Source organism: Tauraco erythrolophus, chromosome 3, assembly GCF_009769465.1.
Source record: "Tauraco erythrolophus isolate bTauEry1 chromosome 3, bTauEry1.pri, whole genome shotgun sequence".
Taxonomy (NCBI): domain Eukaryota; kingdom Metazoa; phylum Chordata; class Aves; order Musophagiformes; family Musophagidae; genus Tauraco; species Tauraco erythrolophus.
The window spans coordinates 64298942-64313372 of NC_141467.1; the positions used below are offsets into that span (position 1 = coordinate 64298942).

General features: G+C 40.7%; 1 protein-coding gene across 1 annotated transcript in view; it reads left to right on the forward strand.

Annotated features, from left to right (window-relative positions):
* Positions 1-14431, forward strand: part of CLVS1 (clavesin 1) — a 99007-nt gene that overhangs the window by 23226 nt on the left and 61350 nt on the right. Inside the window, exon 2 of the mRNA XM_086609351.1 lies at positions 6241-6415. Coding sequence (XP_086465477.1) covers positions 6241-6415 — 175 coding nt within the window. The remainder of the gene's footprint in view (positions 1-6240; positions 6416-14431) is intronic.

Consider the following 14431-nt stretch of genomic DNA (forward strand, 5'->3'; position numbering starts at 1 on the left):
TGTTCTACAAAGAAAGTTACCCAGGGCTGGTCACAATATTTGTTGTGAACATTTGCTGTGAATGTAACCCATTTTCGTTGTGAATCGTAGACAAGCCTCGCTAATTTCTGCACACATGTGCTATTCAGACCTCAGACAGATGAGACAAACAAGCCCTTTCAGTGCATGAGTCAGCTGTGAGCTCCTCTGTTCAACTGTTCATCTTCTCTGGTGCAGGATTAGTCAAGTAAATCACTGTGTTTATTCCCAGTTCTTCATTTTGCAGTTATTCTTCCTGATTATTCTTCAGCCAAGGGCTGCCCGGCATTGTGCAGGGTTCATATGAGGGGCCTTTCCTCACCATAAAAAGTCATAAAATGTGAAGATCAGGTCTTGCAGCAGTTGGACTGACTGCCATTTCCCTCTGACACCAGAGGCAGGGTAGCTGCTCATGATCATGAGTTTGAATCAAGACATGAATCCCCAAGGACTGTATGTCAGTAATTTCCAGGGTATTTTTCAGCAGAGAGGAGTTTTAAATTTCTAAAATAAACACATATATTAAAAAACTCTAGATGTTTTCTAAGATCATGGTATCGGAAGTTGGGGCTTTCTTGTCAATATTTCATGATCAGAAAGGAGAATTTAATCTACTGAAATAAATGATTTCGTATGATTTGCGAACACCTATTCAAAACCCAATGCCGACTGGATTCCAACAGCTTTTGCATAAATGTTGTACCTTGGCTGTGTGTGGGAGCAGTTCAAAATGCTCTTTCCTGTATTCTCCCTCCTCCACCAGTGTTGATCTGCTTGTTGTTCATGTCTGCCTTTCTAAGCCTTTCCTTACAGCTTCTTCAGCTTCGATTAACTCAAATAATTTGAGGCAACCTGAGCATGTTTGTCTGGTCCTTCTTTTCTTCTCTTTCTCTTCTGCACCTTACTCCCAGTGGGAATCCTCCTCTCAGGGCAGTGCCAGCTCTCCCCCTGCTAGAAGCTTAGTGTTCATTTCTCCTTTCTGTTGGTGCTTTACTGTGTGGGGAGGGAACCAATAGAGATGTGGTCTCTTACCTGGTTTGTATCTTTGCGTCCAGTTCTGGAGTCCCCAACATAAGAAGGACATGGACCAGTTGGAGAGGGTCCAGAGGAGGGCCACGAAGATGATAAGAGGGCTGGAGCACCTTTCCTATGAGGACAGGCTGAAAGAGTTGGGGCTGTTCAGCCTGGAGAAGAGGAGGCTCCGGGGTGACCTTATAGCGGTCTTCCAGTACCTCAAGGGGGCCTACAGGAAAGATGGGGAGAGGCTATTCAGGAGGGCCAGTTGTGATAGGACAAGGGGTGTTGCTCACCAGCCTGGGCTGCGGCACCAGGGACGCTGTTGCATCCTCCGCAGCCAGGAGGAAATGGCCTGCCTCTTGTGGGCAGGATAGGTACCTTGAGTTGAGTAGTTAATTAGTAGTTCATTATCTCAACTCAGTCCAGCTGGATAAGAATGATTGGTGCCATAATTCCCCCTTTTTGTTTTAGTATTTTTTCTGTTTTCACAAAGGCTTTATGGGTGAGCAGAGACCCGGCCCATTCATCCAACTCCAGCACGCTTCCCTTCCGCGAATACCACATCGGGGCTTGCGGCTTTACCTTCTTCTCCGAAGGACTCTCGCTCGAGCTCCCGGCTCCGGCTCTGGCTCCGGCTCTTTTGGCTCGGGCTCCTTTGCAGCCAGGGCTCTCGGCTCGGCGAGGGAGTCGGGGCTTCCCAGGGTCTCATCGATGTATCACGTCGGGGTCACCAGTTGTTGCTCACCAGCCTGGGCTGCGGCACCAGGGACACTTTTGCATCCTCCACAGCCAGGAGGAAATGGCCTGCCTCTTGTGGGCAGGATAGGTACCTTGAATTGAGTAGTTAATTAGTAGTTCATTATCTCAACTCAGTCCAGCTGGATAAGAATGATTGGTGCCATAAAGGGGTAATGGTTTTAAATTAGAGGGAGGTAGATTCAGATTAGATGTTAGGAAAAAATTTTTTACCATGAGAGTTGTAGAACACTGGAACAGGTTGCCCAGAGAGGTGGTGGATGCTCCGTCCCTGGAGACGTTCAAGGCCAGGTTGGACGAGGCCCTGAGCAACCTGATCTAGTTGGAGATATCCCTGTTCCTTGCAGGGGGGTTGGACTAGATGACCTTTGAAGGTCCCTTCCAGCCCTAACCATTCTATGATTCTATGATTCTATGCCATGTTTGCAGCTTGCTAAATGTTATTCAGCCTTGGCCATTGCTTTTTTGAGAGATGTACTATACTATCTTCTCTTCTTAGGTCTTCAAACAGACTCAATGAAACCAGTTTTATATTGCTCAGTCTTTTGTTAGTTTACGTTAAATATGATGGTGTTGTAAGTATACTTCCATGTTATGTTTAAAAGGTGATAAATTAATTGATTTGGCATCCTGAGTTGTGTTTTTAACAAGAAATTCCTTTTATGCACGTTTGCATTTCACTAAGCCACCTTTTAAGTATTACAAGAAAGAGGCTCTTACCCTGTCCTAACTTAGGGATGTTCACCTGAGTTGTCTGCAACTGTTGAGATAATGACACTGGTCCAAACTTTGTTAATCTGCTGTCTTGAGGGACAGACAGGATTTTCAGTGACAGTTTGTTTTTGCTTACTACCAGACAGTCTTAATGGCTTCAGCTGCCAGTACTTCTGTATGCTCATACTTTTAACCATCAGAATAATCCAATTAATTTCACTAGCATGCCTAAAACGGAGCCTCTGCTTAACTGTTCAGAGACAGTAATGTCAAAAGCCTTTATCGACGCTGTTTCTCCAAAATGTATCACCTTGCAGCGTGTCTTATTTGACCCCTTATTTTCCAACAGTTCCTCAGCTTTATTATCCATGTATCTCTTCAAAATTACTGGTGGCAGAGACATGCAAATAAATCATTTAATTTCCCTGCAATGTCTTTATCCCCTTTAATTGTTCCCATTGCACCCTTCTACTCCACTGAGCCTTTTGATTCTCTCGCAGCCTGCTTGCGCCTCTTATAATTAAGTAATTTCTTCTTATTTATTTTCATGTTATGCCTTTGGCTAATCTCTTCACCAAATCCCTCAGCTAAACCATCTTCATTTTTGTTTTATGTTACTGTTCCTTACCACTAGTTTCTGTTGGGCTGACTTCCCATTTTCCAAAGGATATTTGAAGAGTCTTTTTTGTGGTACCTTTCCATTCAGCCAATGCAGATAGGCACTCTGCCTCTCTCCTTCTTTTCGTCTTTCTGGGGTTTGTGCAAATCTTTTGTAACTCATTAGTGGCTCACTTCAGTAGGCTCCATGCTGAATCCCTACAGCACCTTACTCATTTCCCTTTGTGAAATAGTAATTTCTTTTGTTTTCTTTTTTTTTTTTTTTAATGTGAGAGAGTTAAACTGGTGGGGAGGGGGGGTTGGAGGAGGGAAGGGAACATTAAGCAAAGGAACAAAAGAGATGGACTAATAGAAAGCGGTTCTGTGTTCATGCATAGAAAATGGTTTGGATGCAAATCAGTCACATAGCTGAATGATTTGTCTCAAAGCTTCAAGATTAGGGAGTAGAGAGCTTCAGCCTCAAGTGGCACTCTGATTTCTATCCAGAGCTTGCATTCACAAAACAGGGTGCCTGCAAACAGCTCACCTGGAGGACTTGTGTGCTGCTTTCATGTCTCCTTGTACTCATCTGAAAACCAGCTTTGAGTTCACTTTCAGTTGTTTCCTATATCATGTCTTAAAACTGCAAGTACCTAAAGGAGGGGAGGGATCGGGGCAGGGGACAGCCCGATCAGTTACACGCTAAGGAAACTGGGTCCCTTATCTCCCAGGCAAATAATTGCTACTGAATGTACAGGGAAATAGAGGTGAGAAACTGCTTGATAACCCGGTAATTTATGTAGACACCTAAACAAAGATTGGAATTCCTAAGACTAGAGTCTGAGAGGAATATTTTTCTCAATCAAACAAGATATTTCATTGTTATTTAGAGTTTAAGTTGATTATAGAAGTTCCCTTGTATAAACCATTTCCATACAGCCCTGCTGAAATCATTACACAACCTTTAAGGTATCAGAGGTAGCAGGATGATGAATATGAGTTTTCATCTTCTATTAAGAAAATGTATTCCAAAAAATAAAGGAGGAAACCATTTGTAATATCAATGTAGCCCTATTTTCACACCTTCAATAATAACAAGTTTTCAGTTAATTTTGAGATTTGCAAATGTGGGGTTAAATCAAGCTCTGGATTAGTCAGTCTTCCCCAATCTAGCCAGAAAGCTCATCCATGAATGATGATATCATTCTGTGTTGATGCCAACAAGAGAGCAGAGAAGGCTGATGTGTGTGAAGATGCTTTTGGAGACTCTGCACACCTCTGAGACCTTCCATGGGCCAGTTCTTGTGGAAGACTGACCCTCCTAAGGATTCTAGGATAGCGTAATGTAGGATATATTAAGTAGATATAGTCTAGGGGTGAAATTGCTCTTTCTTCACTGAAAGTGTAGTAATTTAATGCTGCTTCTTGAAAGTCATCACCCATTTCAGCTGGGCAGTGGGTACTATATTCATATCATAGTTTTCTGAAATAAATTTAGACTAAAAATAAATGTCAGTTGCCAATCCAATTGGTATGCCTTCACCTTACATTACTAAAGAAAATAAAAAGTACTCCTTCAGTTTGTTTAGCACAGCTTCGTCATACAATTTGAAAAGGTCAAGGTTGTCTTGTTACTGCAAATGAGGGAGGGGTGGTCTGCTACTCAGCAGCAAGAAAGTTAAATATCTTTAAGCTCTATGTATTGCAAGTTGCCTCAGCAATTATATTTCAGAGAAGCTGCGAACTTAGGCAGAGAGGCACAGGCCAGAAGAAGGTTTTTCAAGGGACTGTGTCTTTAAAGAAGGAATGTACATTTTTGCTCAAAACCTAAGAGAGAAGAGAAAGAATAAGAAAACACTTTGCCATTTACTTCTAATAGAAATTTATCATGTGTTGCTGCCTTTGAGGGGCAGAGGTCTTGACAGTAGAAAAGTTTGTTTTGACTACACATAGGTTTTTTCTCTCAGGCAGAATTTGGAACAACTCTCTTGTAGGCTTAGATGACTTGTTTTGTTTTAAATTAAAGAAAACAGCAGAAAAGGATTAAATGAAAATCTCCATGGGAGAACATGGTATGAGCCTTCCTTGTAACAGAGCTCAGGCCTCATCAAAATTTGAGAATTATACAGAGGCAAAGCAGACTGCAATAGCAGTATGTTGCAATTCCATTTCGCAGAAGGTTAAGCTGTACTTTCTGAAGCTTTCCTTGCTTGTTGCTCTCTAAAAGAATCTGTTGTTTGGAAATCATCTGAATGGGAAGGACAGATGACTAGAGGGCCTGATTCAGCTTGCTCAGGTGTAAATATGGAATAAGTCATTAAAACGTCCAACTCTTGCTCTTGTAAAATGCATGAGATGGAAGTAGAGAGCGGCTCAGACTTCTTCTCAGTACAGACTTTCACATTAAAGAAAACATTTCAAGATTATCTTCTCTGTCACTTGCTATCTTTTTCAGGGTCTTCAAGGTTTCTAATTATTCTCCCAGAGCTGAGGGAAGCCTTGCAACCAGCCTGGTAGCTGCTAATTAACAAAGAGTTTCCATTTTGAGTGGTTGCAGCTATTTTCCATGTTGCATTTGGTTTGTGGAAGTAAGACAACAGTCAAATTTTGTTGTGCAAAGCATTGGATCATTCTCTCCACTTGAGCAGGAAGCCAAGCATCCATACCATTTATATTAATATGATACCAATTTATTTCCTTTTCTGATTTTCCTCTTCACAATAGAAAGAAAAGAAGGAAAAAACCCAACCAACTAAAAAAAACCCTCTTAAAGTATATCCAAAGGAGCAGGGATTTAAACTGATAGCCTGAGTCCATTTATTTCACCATAGAGAAATATTTTCCCAAAGTAGCTTAGCTAAAATATATTGTAAGGAATGCCAGAAGAATCAAAAAGTTTTAATTCGGGGTTTATTTTATCCACCAATGAGCAGGACTTATCACATCAAGCAGAGGAATGTGAGTTTTGGAGCAAGAATGCTTTCATGACACCTCTGAAACAACTCTCTTTTCAAAAGAATTGTACTAGAATAAATCCCTATCCCTTGTTCATGTCCCATCCACAGCAAAGCTGAGTATCATGAGGTATGAAGACAATTACAACCATTGAATTTACTTTTTTTTCTGCTTTGGCTTTAGGAACTCCTTCATAGATATCCTTCGGGCTATCCTACTGTCTTTAGAAGTGCTCATCGAAGATCAGGAGCTTCAGATAAACGGCTTCATTCTAATTATAGATTGGAGCAACTTCTCCTTCAAGCAAGCCTCCAAGCTTACGCCATCTATCCTCAAACTGGCCATTGAAGGGTTACAGGTAGGTGGAGGGTTATACTGTACCGGCAACTATTTTTGCCGAAGGCAGAGTTCTTTTCCTCATCAGGCAGGGTGAAGGGTGGTGGGAGAAAATAATCCAGAACGCTTTAGCATCCCATCCACTTGCAGCATAGATTGATTTTCAGGCATTTCATTTTGGCTGTCTTTGGCTTTTATTTCAGCTGTAAATCAGTGTAAGCAGTATGCGTGTTACTTTCTGCAGCATTAAGAAGGACAGTTAGAGATTTGAGGCTTAATCCATCAGAGAATTCAGAGGGATTAAAATCCAGCAGTGTCTGCCTTCTGGAGTGTGCAGCCCACATGCAAGCACATCTGTATACGGAGGGAGGGTGGCAGGAGAAGGGAGCCATTCCCTCAGCAGATGGAAGTGTACTGCCGTGTTCACGTGGATGCATTTGAGTCGGAGGGAACTGAGGAACTCCCTGTCATGCCCTCATTCTGACTGCCTTAATTTGTCACACAGGATCCTGTTATGTTATGGTTCAGACTGTTCAGGGGCTGCACATCCACTTGGTGCTGGCAAACATATAGGAGCAAGCTAAAACCGTGTGCTGCTAGGGGGTTATGTGGAAAGTGAGGACAAGGGACCTGATGAGGCAAACCTAGGATAAAGATAGGCTGTGGTGCTCGAGGGGGACTTCAGCGCTTTCCACTAGAGGCTGAGCCCATCTCTGCTGTTAGACCTGAGATGCATTTTTAGGTTCGAAGTAGTCTGACACAACCTTATTAATTGTGGGCATTTGACAGAATCTAAGGACTATTTAGGTTGAAAGGACCTCTAGAGATCACCTTGGCTAACTCCCTGCTCAAAGCAGGGCTGACTTAATCTTAGACCAGGTTGCTCAAAGAGCACGTTTCATGTAACTCCATATTTAAAAGGAGAGATTTTATAAGTCATTGTTTTTCCATTTTATTTTTAGTACTTTTCAGGTATTATCTTGCCGTCATAAATACCTCAGGAATAATCTTCCCTGGTGTGTGTGTATCTTAAATTTAACTCATATACTAGAAAGAACAATTTGTTCAACTAATTTTTTGACTAACAAATTTTCTACAATTAGATCATGATTATTTCTGTTATTATTCAAAAATGAGGTAGAAAAATCTGTCAGCAGTTTTAAGCGTGTGCTCTCCTTTGTGGGGAATTTTCATCTATTCTAACAAATTAGAAAGTCAAGCTGTGCAATTAGTCCCTAGGACAATACCTTGTCTTCTCCCGCTGCTACTATCGCTTCATCTGCCTTCCTTCACAGAATAACACTCTGTGGTTAAAAAAACCCCTCCCATCAGAGGGAAGAGAAAGCCAAGTGACATTCGTAAGGAAACCAAATTCCAGCAAGATGTCCTTCTGCCTGTCCAAATTTTGCACTTCCAACTCTCCAGTAAGAGGCCAGTCCAGCCTTCATCCCATCTGGTTTCTGGCCACAGAACTGCCAGGTTGTCTGCCTACTGTGTGGCAATGAGGGGACATGTCCACCTTATGGCAGCTCCAGCTCTGAGTAGTGGAAAAGAAAGTTATTGCTTTGGAAGCCAACTTCCCCTACTGTGCCTACTCACAGGCTTTTCTTCGACATTCCTATTACCAGGAGGGAGCTCCCAGTTTATTCGTAGTTGCTGGCAACAACATGTTTCTGGAAGTACCAAAGCCTGGAAGTAGCAAAGCTGATCTTATGATGGTGTCATTAGCCACCCTGTGCTGGGCAATTTAAGGAGGCTGCCTTTTTTGTTGGTGGGTGTTTTTTCTCATTTAAAATCACGTTACTGTCATCTCCTCCACGATAACCAGAAATAGAACTGTCTCTCTAAAAAATACAAATTGGGGTAATACGTCCCAGACTTTTCTAACCACTGATGGGCTTGACAGGTTGTAGCAGTTGTGAATGCAGCACTCCGATTCACCAGGTTTGGAAGCAAGCCATTCATGCTTATAAAGCACATATTTGGCAAGCAATGTCGGAGCGTTTTTTTTAGGGGTGTTTTTTTCTGGCTGTCATTGTTGCTGCTGAAGTACTTTCATTAAGACTTTGTTTTATTATTTTAAAAGAACTACTCTTACTCTAATGTAAAATTTATGTAAAATGTAACTGAAATGCAGGGAAGGTCTACATACGAAAAAGAGGATTCACAATATGAGTTGCATTGGAGGTCACCGAAAGTGAAAAAATCAAGTTTTATTCTCATGAGATGATGGTATCTGAAAAAAATCAAGATTATTTTAGTTCCTTCTTATTTCTCACAGCTAAGGTATTGTGCACGTACAGATGCTCAGACAGACAGATTGCATGGCTATTCCAGTCCTCCTTTCTAAGAAGAGATTTTAGGTCATATTAACGAAGGCCTATGTAAGTCTAGTGAACTAGATGGAAAGAAAATAATTCTCTCTTGCGATTTCTAGTAGCGTATGTTCACGTGTTGGTGCCTGAGCCAGGAATTTGTAGCCTTTCTGTCTGTAATAGTATCATAGAATCATAGAATGGTTAGGGTTGGAAGGGACCTCAAAGATCATCTAGTTCCAACCGCCCTGCCATGGACAGAGACACCACGGTTGCGCAAAGCTTCATCCAACTTGGCCTTGAACACTTCCAGGGATGAGGCATCCACAACTTCTCTGGGCAACCTGTTCCAGTGCCTCACCACCCTCAATATAAAAAATTTCTTCTTTATATCTAATTGAAATCTGCCCTCTTTCAGTTTAAAGCCATTGCCCCTTGTCTTATCAATATATACCCTTGTAAAAATTTCCTCTTCAGCTTTCTTATAGACACCCTTCAGGTACTGAAAGGCTGCTATAAGATCTCCCTGGAGCCAACTTTCTCAGCCTGTCTTCATAGCAGAGGGGCTCCAGCCCTCGGATCATCTTCACGACCTTCCTTTGGACTCACTGCAACAGCTCCATGTCCTTCTTGTGTTGGGGACTCCAGACCTGAATGCAGTATTCCAGGTGGGATCTCACAAGAGCAGACTAGAGGGGGCAGAATCACCTCCGTTGAGTAATTCTAGTAATTCTAATACCATAGCTGAACCATTTTCCCATCGCTTTGTTAAGCTCTCATCTGATTCAGTATCTCAGATCATCGCTTTCTTAAATATAGAGCTGCTAATAATATAAACAGTAGTGTATTTAATAATTTAGATTTATTTATTTAGTAATCTTTTTCATACTTTCAAATTGCTTTAACCTGATTAATATATCAATAGTTCATATCTTTGCATTTGTATTCAATTATTTTTTTTCCTCAAACTGCTGCTGCGGTGCATTATCACTAAGTACAGAGAATATACATTACACAGGCATATGTTAATTCATCTTCTATTGCAATACCAACACTAGTCAAATCTCATAGACTTAGCTGCAGAGATTAATATGTTGCTATTATAGAAGATGCTCAGTTTCAAATACTGTAAAGGCTGTAAACACTCAGGGAGGTGAAATATGAGTTACATTGCCACATGGCTGAAAGCACGTTTTGCTCAAGACTGCTCTTTGTTCTGTTTGGATTTCTGTATATATTGCATCACACAAGAGAGTTCATTATAATTCAACAGGCCACCTACTCTGTTTCTCAGTTATTTAACAACCTAAAAGTAGCCTTATGACTCCACTTTACATACCAGTTGTTTGGATGCTAAACGAGTATTTGTACAGTATGGCAATTCTCATTATGCCACAGCAGCACAGGGAAGAATTTTTAGCGCCTAAATCATCTCTGTTTAATGAGCTCTGCTCTTTTATCACAAGGCAATTGTTACTGCATGCTTTGAGCTCATACCATACTTCTTCCTAGACCATATTGATCTTTTGAGTTTTAACACATTAAAGAGAAGATTGTCATGTGGATGGAAAGATGGGAGAAGAGATATATATAAAACCAATCTATTTTGCCAATAAATTGATGAGTTTTGACTTCTGATCCTTATTCTTTTAACGTTAACAGCTTTTCCCCTTCACAGCATATTTCTCCCTCTGTTCTCTTTGTCTGTGAAGTTATACTTCCCTGTGTGTCACGCTGATCTTATCCATTTGTCCTATGATGGTAGACAAAATTTAGTTGTGGCTTAAGTTAACCAGAGACTGATCTTTTGGCATTTTACATAACAGTTTAGAAGCATCAGAGTCTAATGGCAAAGGTAAGAAACCCATGTTGCAATCATGAAGCAGGTAAAGCATGTAAAAAATGGTCACTTCTTAGTATGCATGATGTTTGCTACTGCATTTGAAGACCTCTGATATATGTGGGAATTAGAATTGAAGTGCAAGCTAGTGAACATAGCCTGGGTGTTCAGTGAAGCCCAGACTTTTTCTTTAACATTAGTTGGTTTTTGCTCAGAGGATATAGTTACTTTGCCTCCAGACAGGACTTTTACCTTTTAGGGTGCTCCTACCAATGGGTATAGAGAACTGCTGTTTGCCTTATCCTACCCCAGAACTATGTACTGCAGTTATGTACATGCATGCACACACCAATCTAGAAATTCTCCTGAATTTCAGGAGAAATTTCAGCTCTCTGAGCTGAAATGCAACAACTCCTCCAACAGCATCCAGAAATATTCGAAAACTTTCAAAATGGACAAAGGTGTGGTCTCATTTGCCATTGCTTTGGCGAAAACAAAGCCAAAAGGCCACTGTCTACCAAGACCCAACTGAATGTCTTATGGCACAAATCAGCAAGTCAGATTCAAAACTGACGTGAAGATCAGATTTGCACTCCAGCATACCTAATACTGCCTTATATAAAGGCTAACTGGCCTTGAGGCTGTCTCAAAGTACTGAAAGAAGTAAGGTGAATGGTTATATCCTGGTCATATTCTTTTTTTCTCTGATAATTCTGTAATATGCAATTGTACTCACGTATGCAAGGACAGGGACTCAAAAAAAAGCCCTATGCCTGCTTTGTGATGATGATGAATCACTGCAGGAGTGATCTTTAGGGTTCAAGAGGGCTTTGTTTCAAATTTCACAATCATTGCAGCAAATAGCAGTAGCAACAAGGAACAACCAAGATCAGCAAACAGGGATTTGTCCCCAGATTTCTGTTGACAGAAGTTATGGCCAACAATGTCCATTAGGACGTCCAATAAAGCTGTTTTATTTTTTTAAATGATCTTCAGTTTATCATCATCATCCAGTGAATTTGGAAACTAGTATTTCTGGGAGGAGAGGGAAATGAAAGGAAATCAATGATGCTTGACTTAAGAACATCTTAATCGGATACTGGTACTGATAAAATTATTCTGAAAAAATTCTTCAGATGTGTAAGCTTCTCTTAGAAAACTGTTTGACTTAGTGCTTCCAGTTGAACTCTTTATGAGACATGTGAAGGATGCGGTCTATGAGGTGCCTTATATAGTGAGTCTATACCGCTAGCCTTTCTATCGAGTTTCTGAACATAATAGTGCTGTTACTTGAAAGTTTAAAGTGAGTGAGAAGTCACATCGTAACACACTGAAGAACACTCTGAAAAGAATTGTTCTAGCTCAGCCTTTCTGTAGAAATCTGTAGTGTAGGGAGAAGTCTGTCCATGCTACAAATATCCTGTGATGCTGTTATGGCTCATCAGGTATTTATAACAGGTTGTATAACAGAAAGACAGCGAGCTCTCTGTCATTGCCTGCTGAAAGCAGAAGAGATCAAATCCTCAGTAATAGAAGTTAAGCAAATAAAACCATATATAGAAGCATTTACACACTGGCTTGGACAAGAACTAGTGAAAAAACCTTAGCACCTAGTGTTTTTCTTTGGAGGACTAAATGCAGACTTAAAAGTCAGTCACTCATTTGCTCTGCTGTTCCTCAGTCTTCCAGGTCCAAAGTCTGAAAGACAATAATCAGCAGACAGCTGAGGCCTGTTTCTAGGGCAGTGTAACAGGCTGGGACTCTGAGAACATCTGCAGGATAATGCTGATTTATGGCAGCTAAGAATCAGTCCTTCTTCCTCTTCCACTGTTAGAAAAAAAAACTACTTCAAGGCAGATTGGTTTTTCGTTTTATTTTTTTTATGTCCAGATTAAAAGACTTGTAGAGAATTAAGAAGATCTTTAGATTTTGGATTTTCAGCAAAAGTCTTGTCTTTATGTTTCTCAGGAGAGAAAAAAAGGAAGAAAAGGGGATATTTTAAGCTGGGTTCTTGGGGATGGACAACTGTTTCTTTGGTAGTGGCCTACTGGAGGACAGAGAATTTCCTCAGAATATAACAAAGAGGATTTTCCTGTGTCATAATCATAGTGTGTTAATATGTCCAAAAGGCATGTTGTAGCTTCCCAAACTAGAGTCTCTGCTAACAACTCTAGAAGACCCGCTAATAATTCAAGCTTGTGTTCACAGTGACAAGATCAGCTATATATACGTGGTTTTACCTACAGAGAGGGACAAATCTGGGCTGTGAAGACAATAGAGAACTCCTTTCAGTAAGAATATTTACCTGTTTCTGAAAAGAGATGGCTTCAAGATCTAATGACATCTAGCATCTGGAAAACGGATACAGATAACAATTTAGCAGATGCTATAAGGCGCAATGGGCCTAGCCATACATCTGTAGCAAAAAAAGTTTCTCAATTTCAAATCCACTATTTGTGTGAAATGTAAGTTTGCATATTTACACAGATACTGGATTAAACTATTTCCAATATACGCACATAAAAGCATACTAATTTTTCCATTAAATGCTGCTTCAAAAGTTCCAAAATCTGTTCTCTAGTTATTTTTTCGTCAATATTAGAACGTTTTTCATGTTAGAGACCTTTGTTGAACTGCTGAACGTGAAGTCACAGCTAACGATGAGCACTTAGTGTCCATTGAAAGAAGGTCAGTTTGAATCATTCCAGAAACATTCATGCTATCTGTCTCTAACAGCTGTTGTGATATGTAGAGTGAGTACTCTCTGAGCCGTCAGTGAGGGTGCCTTTGAAATTTTAGGAGACGAAAAATGGGATTGACTCATTATATATAAAGTAAAGGTAGATAAACAGACTTCGGTCTCTGCAAAAGAAGGCCTATGTTCATTGTGAGCCTACCATCTCTAGGGAGTTGACTGGAACAAGGGAAAAGAAAAGCATAGTAGGCAGTAGTCTCACACTTGTTACTTGAAAATTGGAATTAACTGCTTAGAAGGATTGATCAGCACAGTCATGTTTGCCAGTTGGAGGCTTTGGGGTTTTTAGCTGTGAGCAAATGATAAGCTGCAATGTGGATGGCCCGAGAGGCTGGCTATGTTAAGTGGAAAGTCTTTTTTTAGTGTCAGTTATTACATTTTAGTAAAGATCTCTTCGAGTTGCTGATAAGAGCTAGACAGGAAGCAAATACTCTTTCAGCCCTGCCAAGGAAACAGGAAAGTTTATTGCAATAAGTCTGGTTAGAACAGAAAGCAGCTGTTTCTTACTGGTATCCAGTAAAACAGCAGCTAAAGCTAACACCAATCATACCTGAACCTTCCCACCAACATATGCATAAGTTGCTCATCTTGTATCTTGAACCTTTCTTCCTCTTATAAATGTGAATGTGATCAAATATACTTGCATTAATTTACATTATCACTATCCTCATTGATTTCATAGAATTTCTGGAGTGACGCATTTGTAATAGCTGTTTAGCTTTTTTACAACCGCAAAAGCCTTTTCCTTTTTAGCATGGAAACTGGATGAAAGCTTGCTGAAGAGAGTGTTTAGTACAGATTCCTTCTTGCTATGAGAAATATAGCATCATAGAATCATAGAATGGTTTAGGTTGGAAGGGACCTTAAAGATCACCTAGTTCCAACCCCCCTGCCATGGGCAGGGACACCTTCCAGTAGACCAGGTTGCTCAAAGCCTCATTCAACCTGGCCTTGAACACCTCCATGGATGGGGCATCCACAACTCCTCTGGGCAACCTGTTCCGCTACCCTCAGAGTGAAGAATTTTTTTCCTTAGATCTAGTTTAAATCTACCCTCTTTCAGTTTAAATCCATTATCCCTTGTTCTATCACTACATGTCCTTGTAAAAAGTCCCTCTCCAGGCCCCC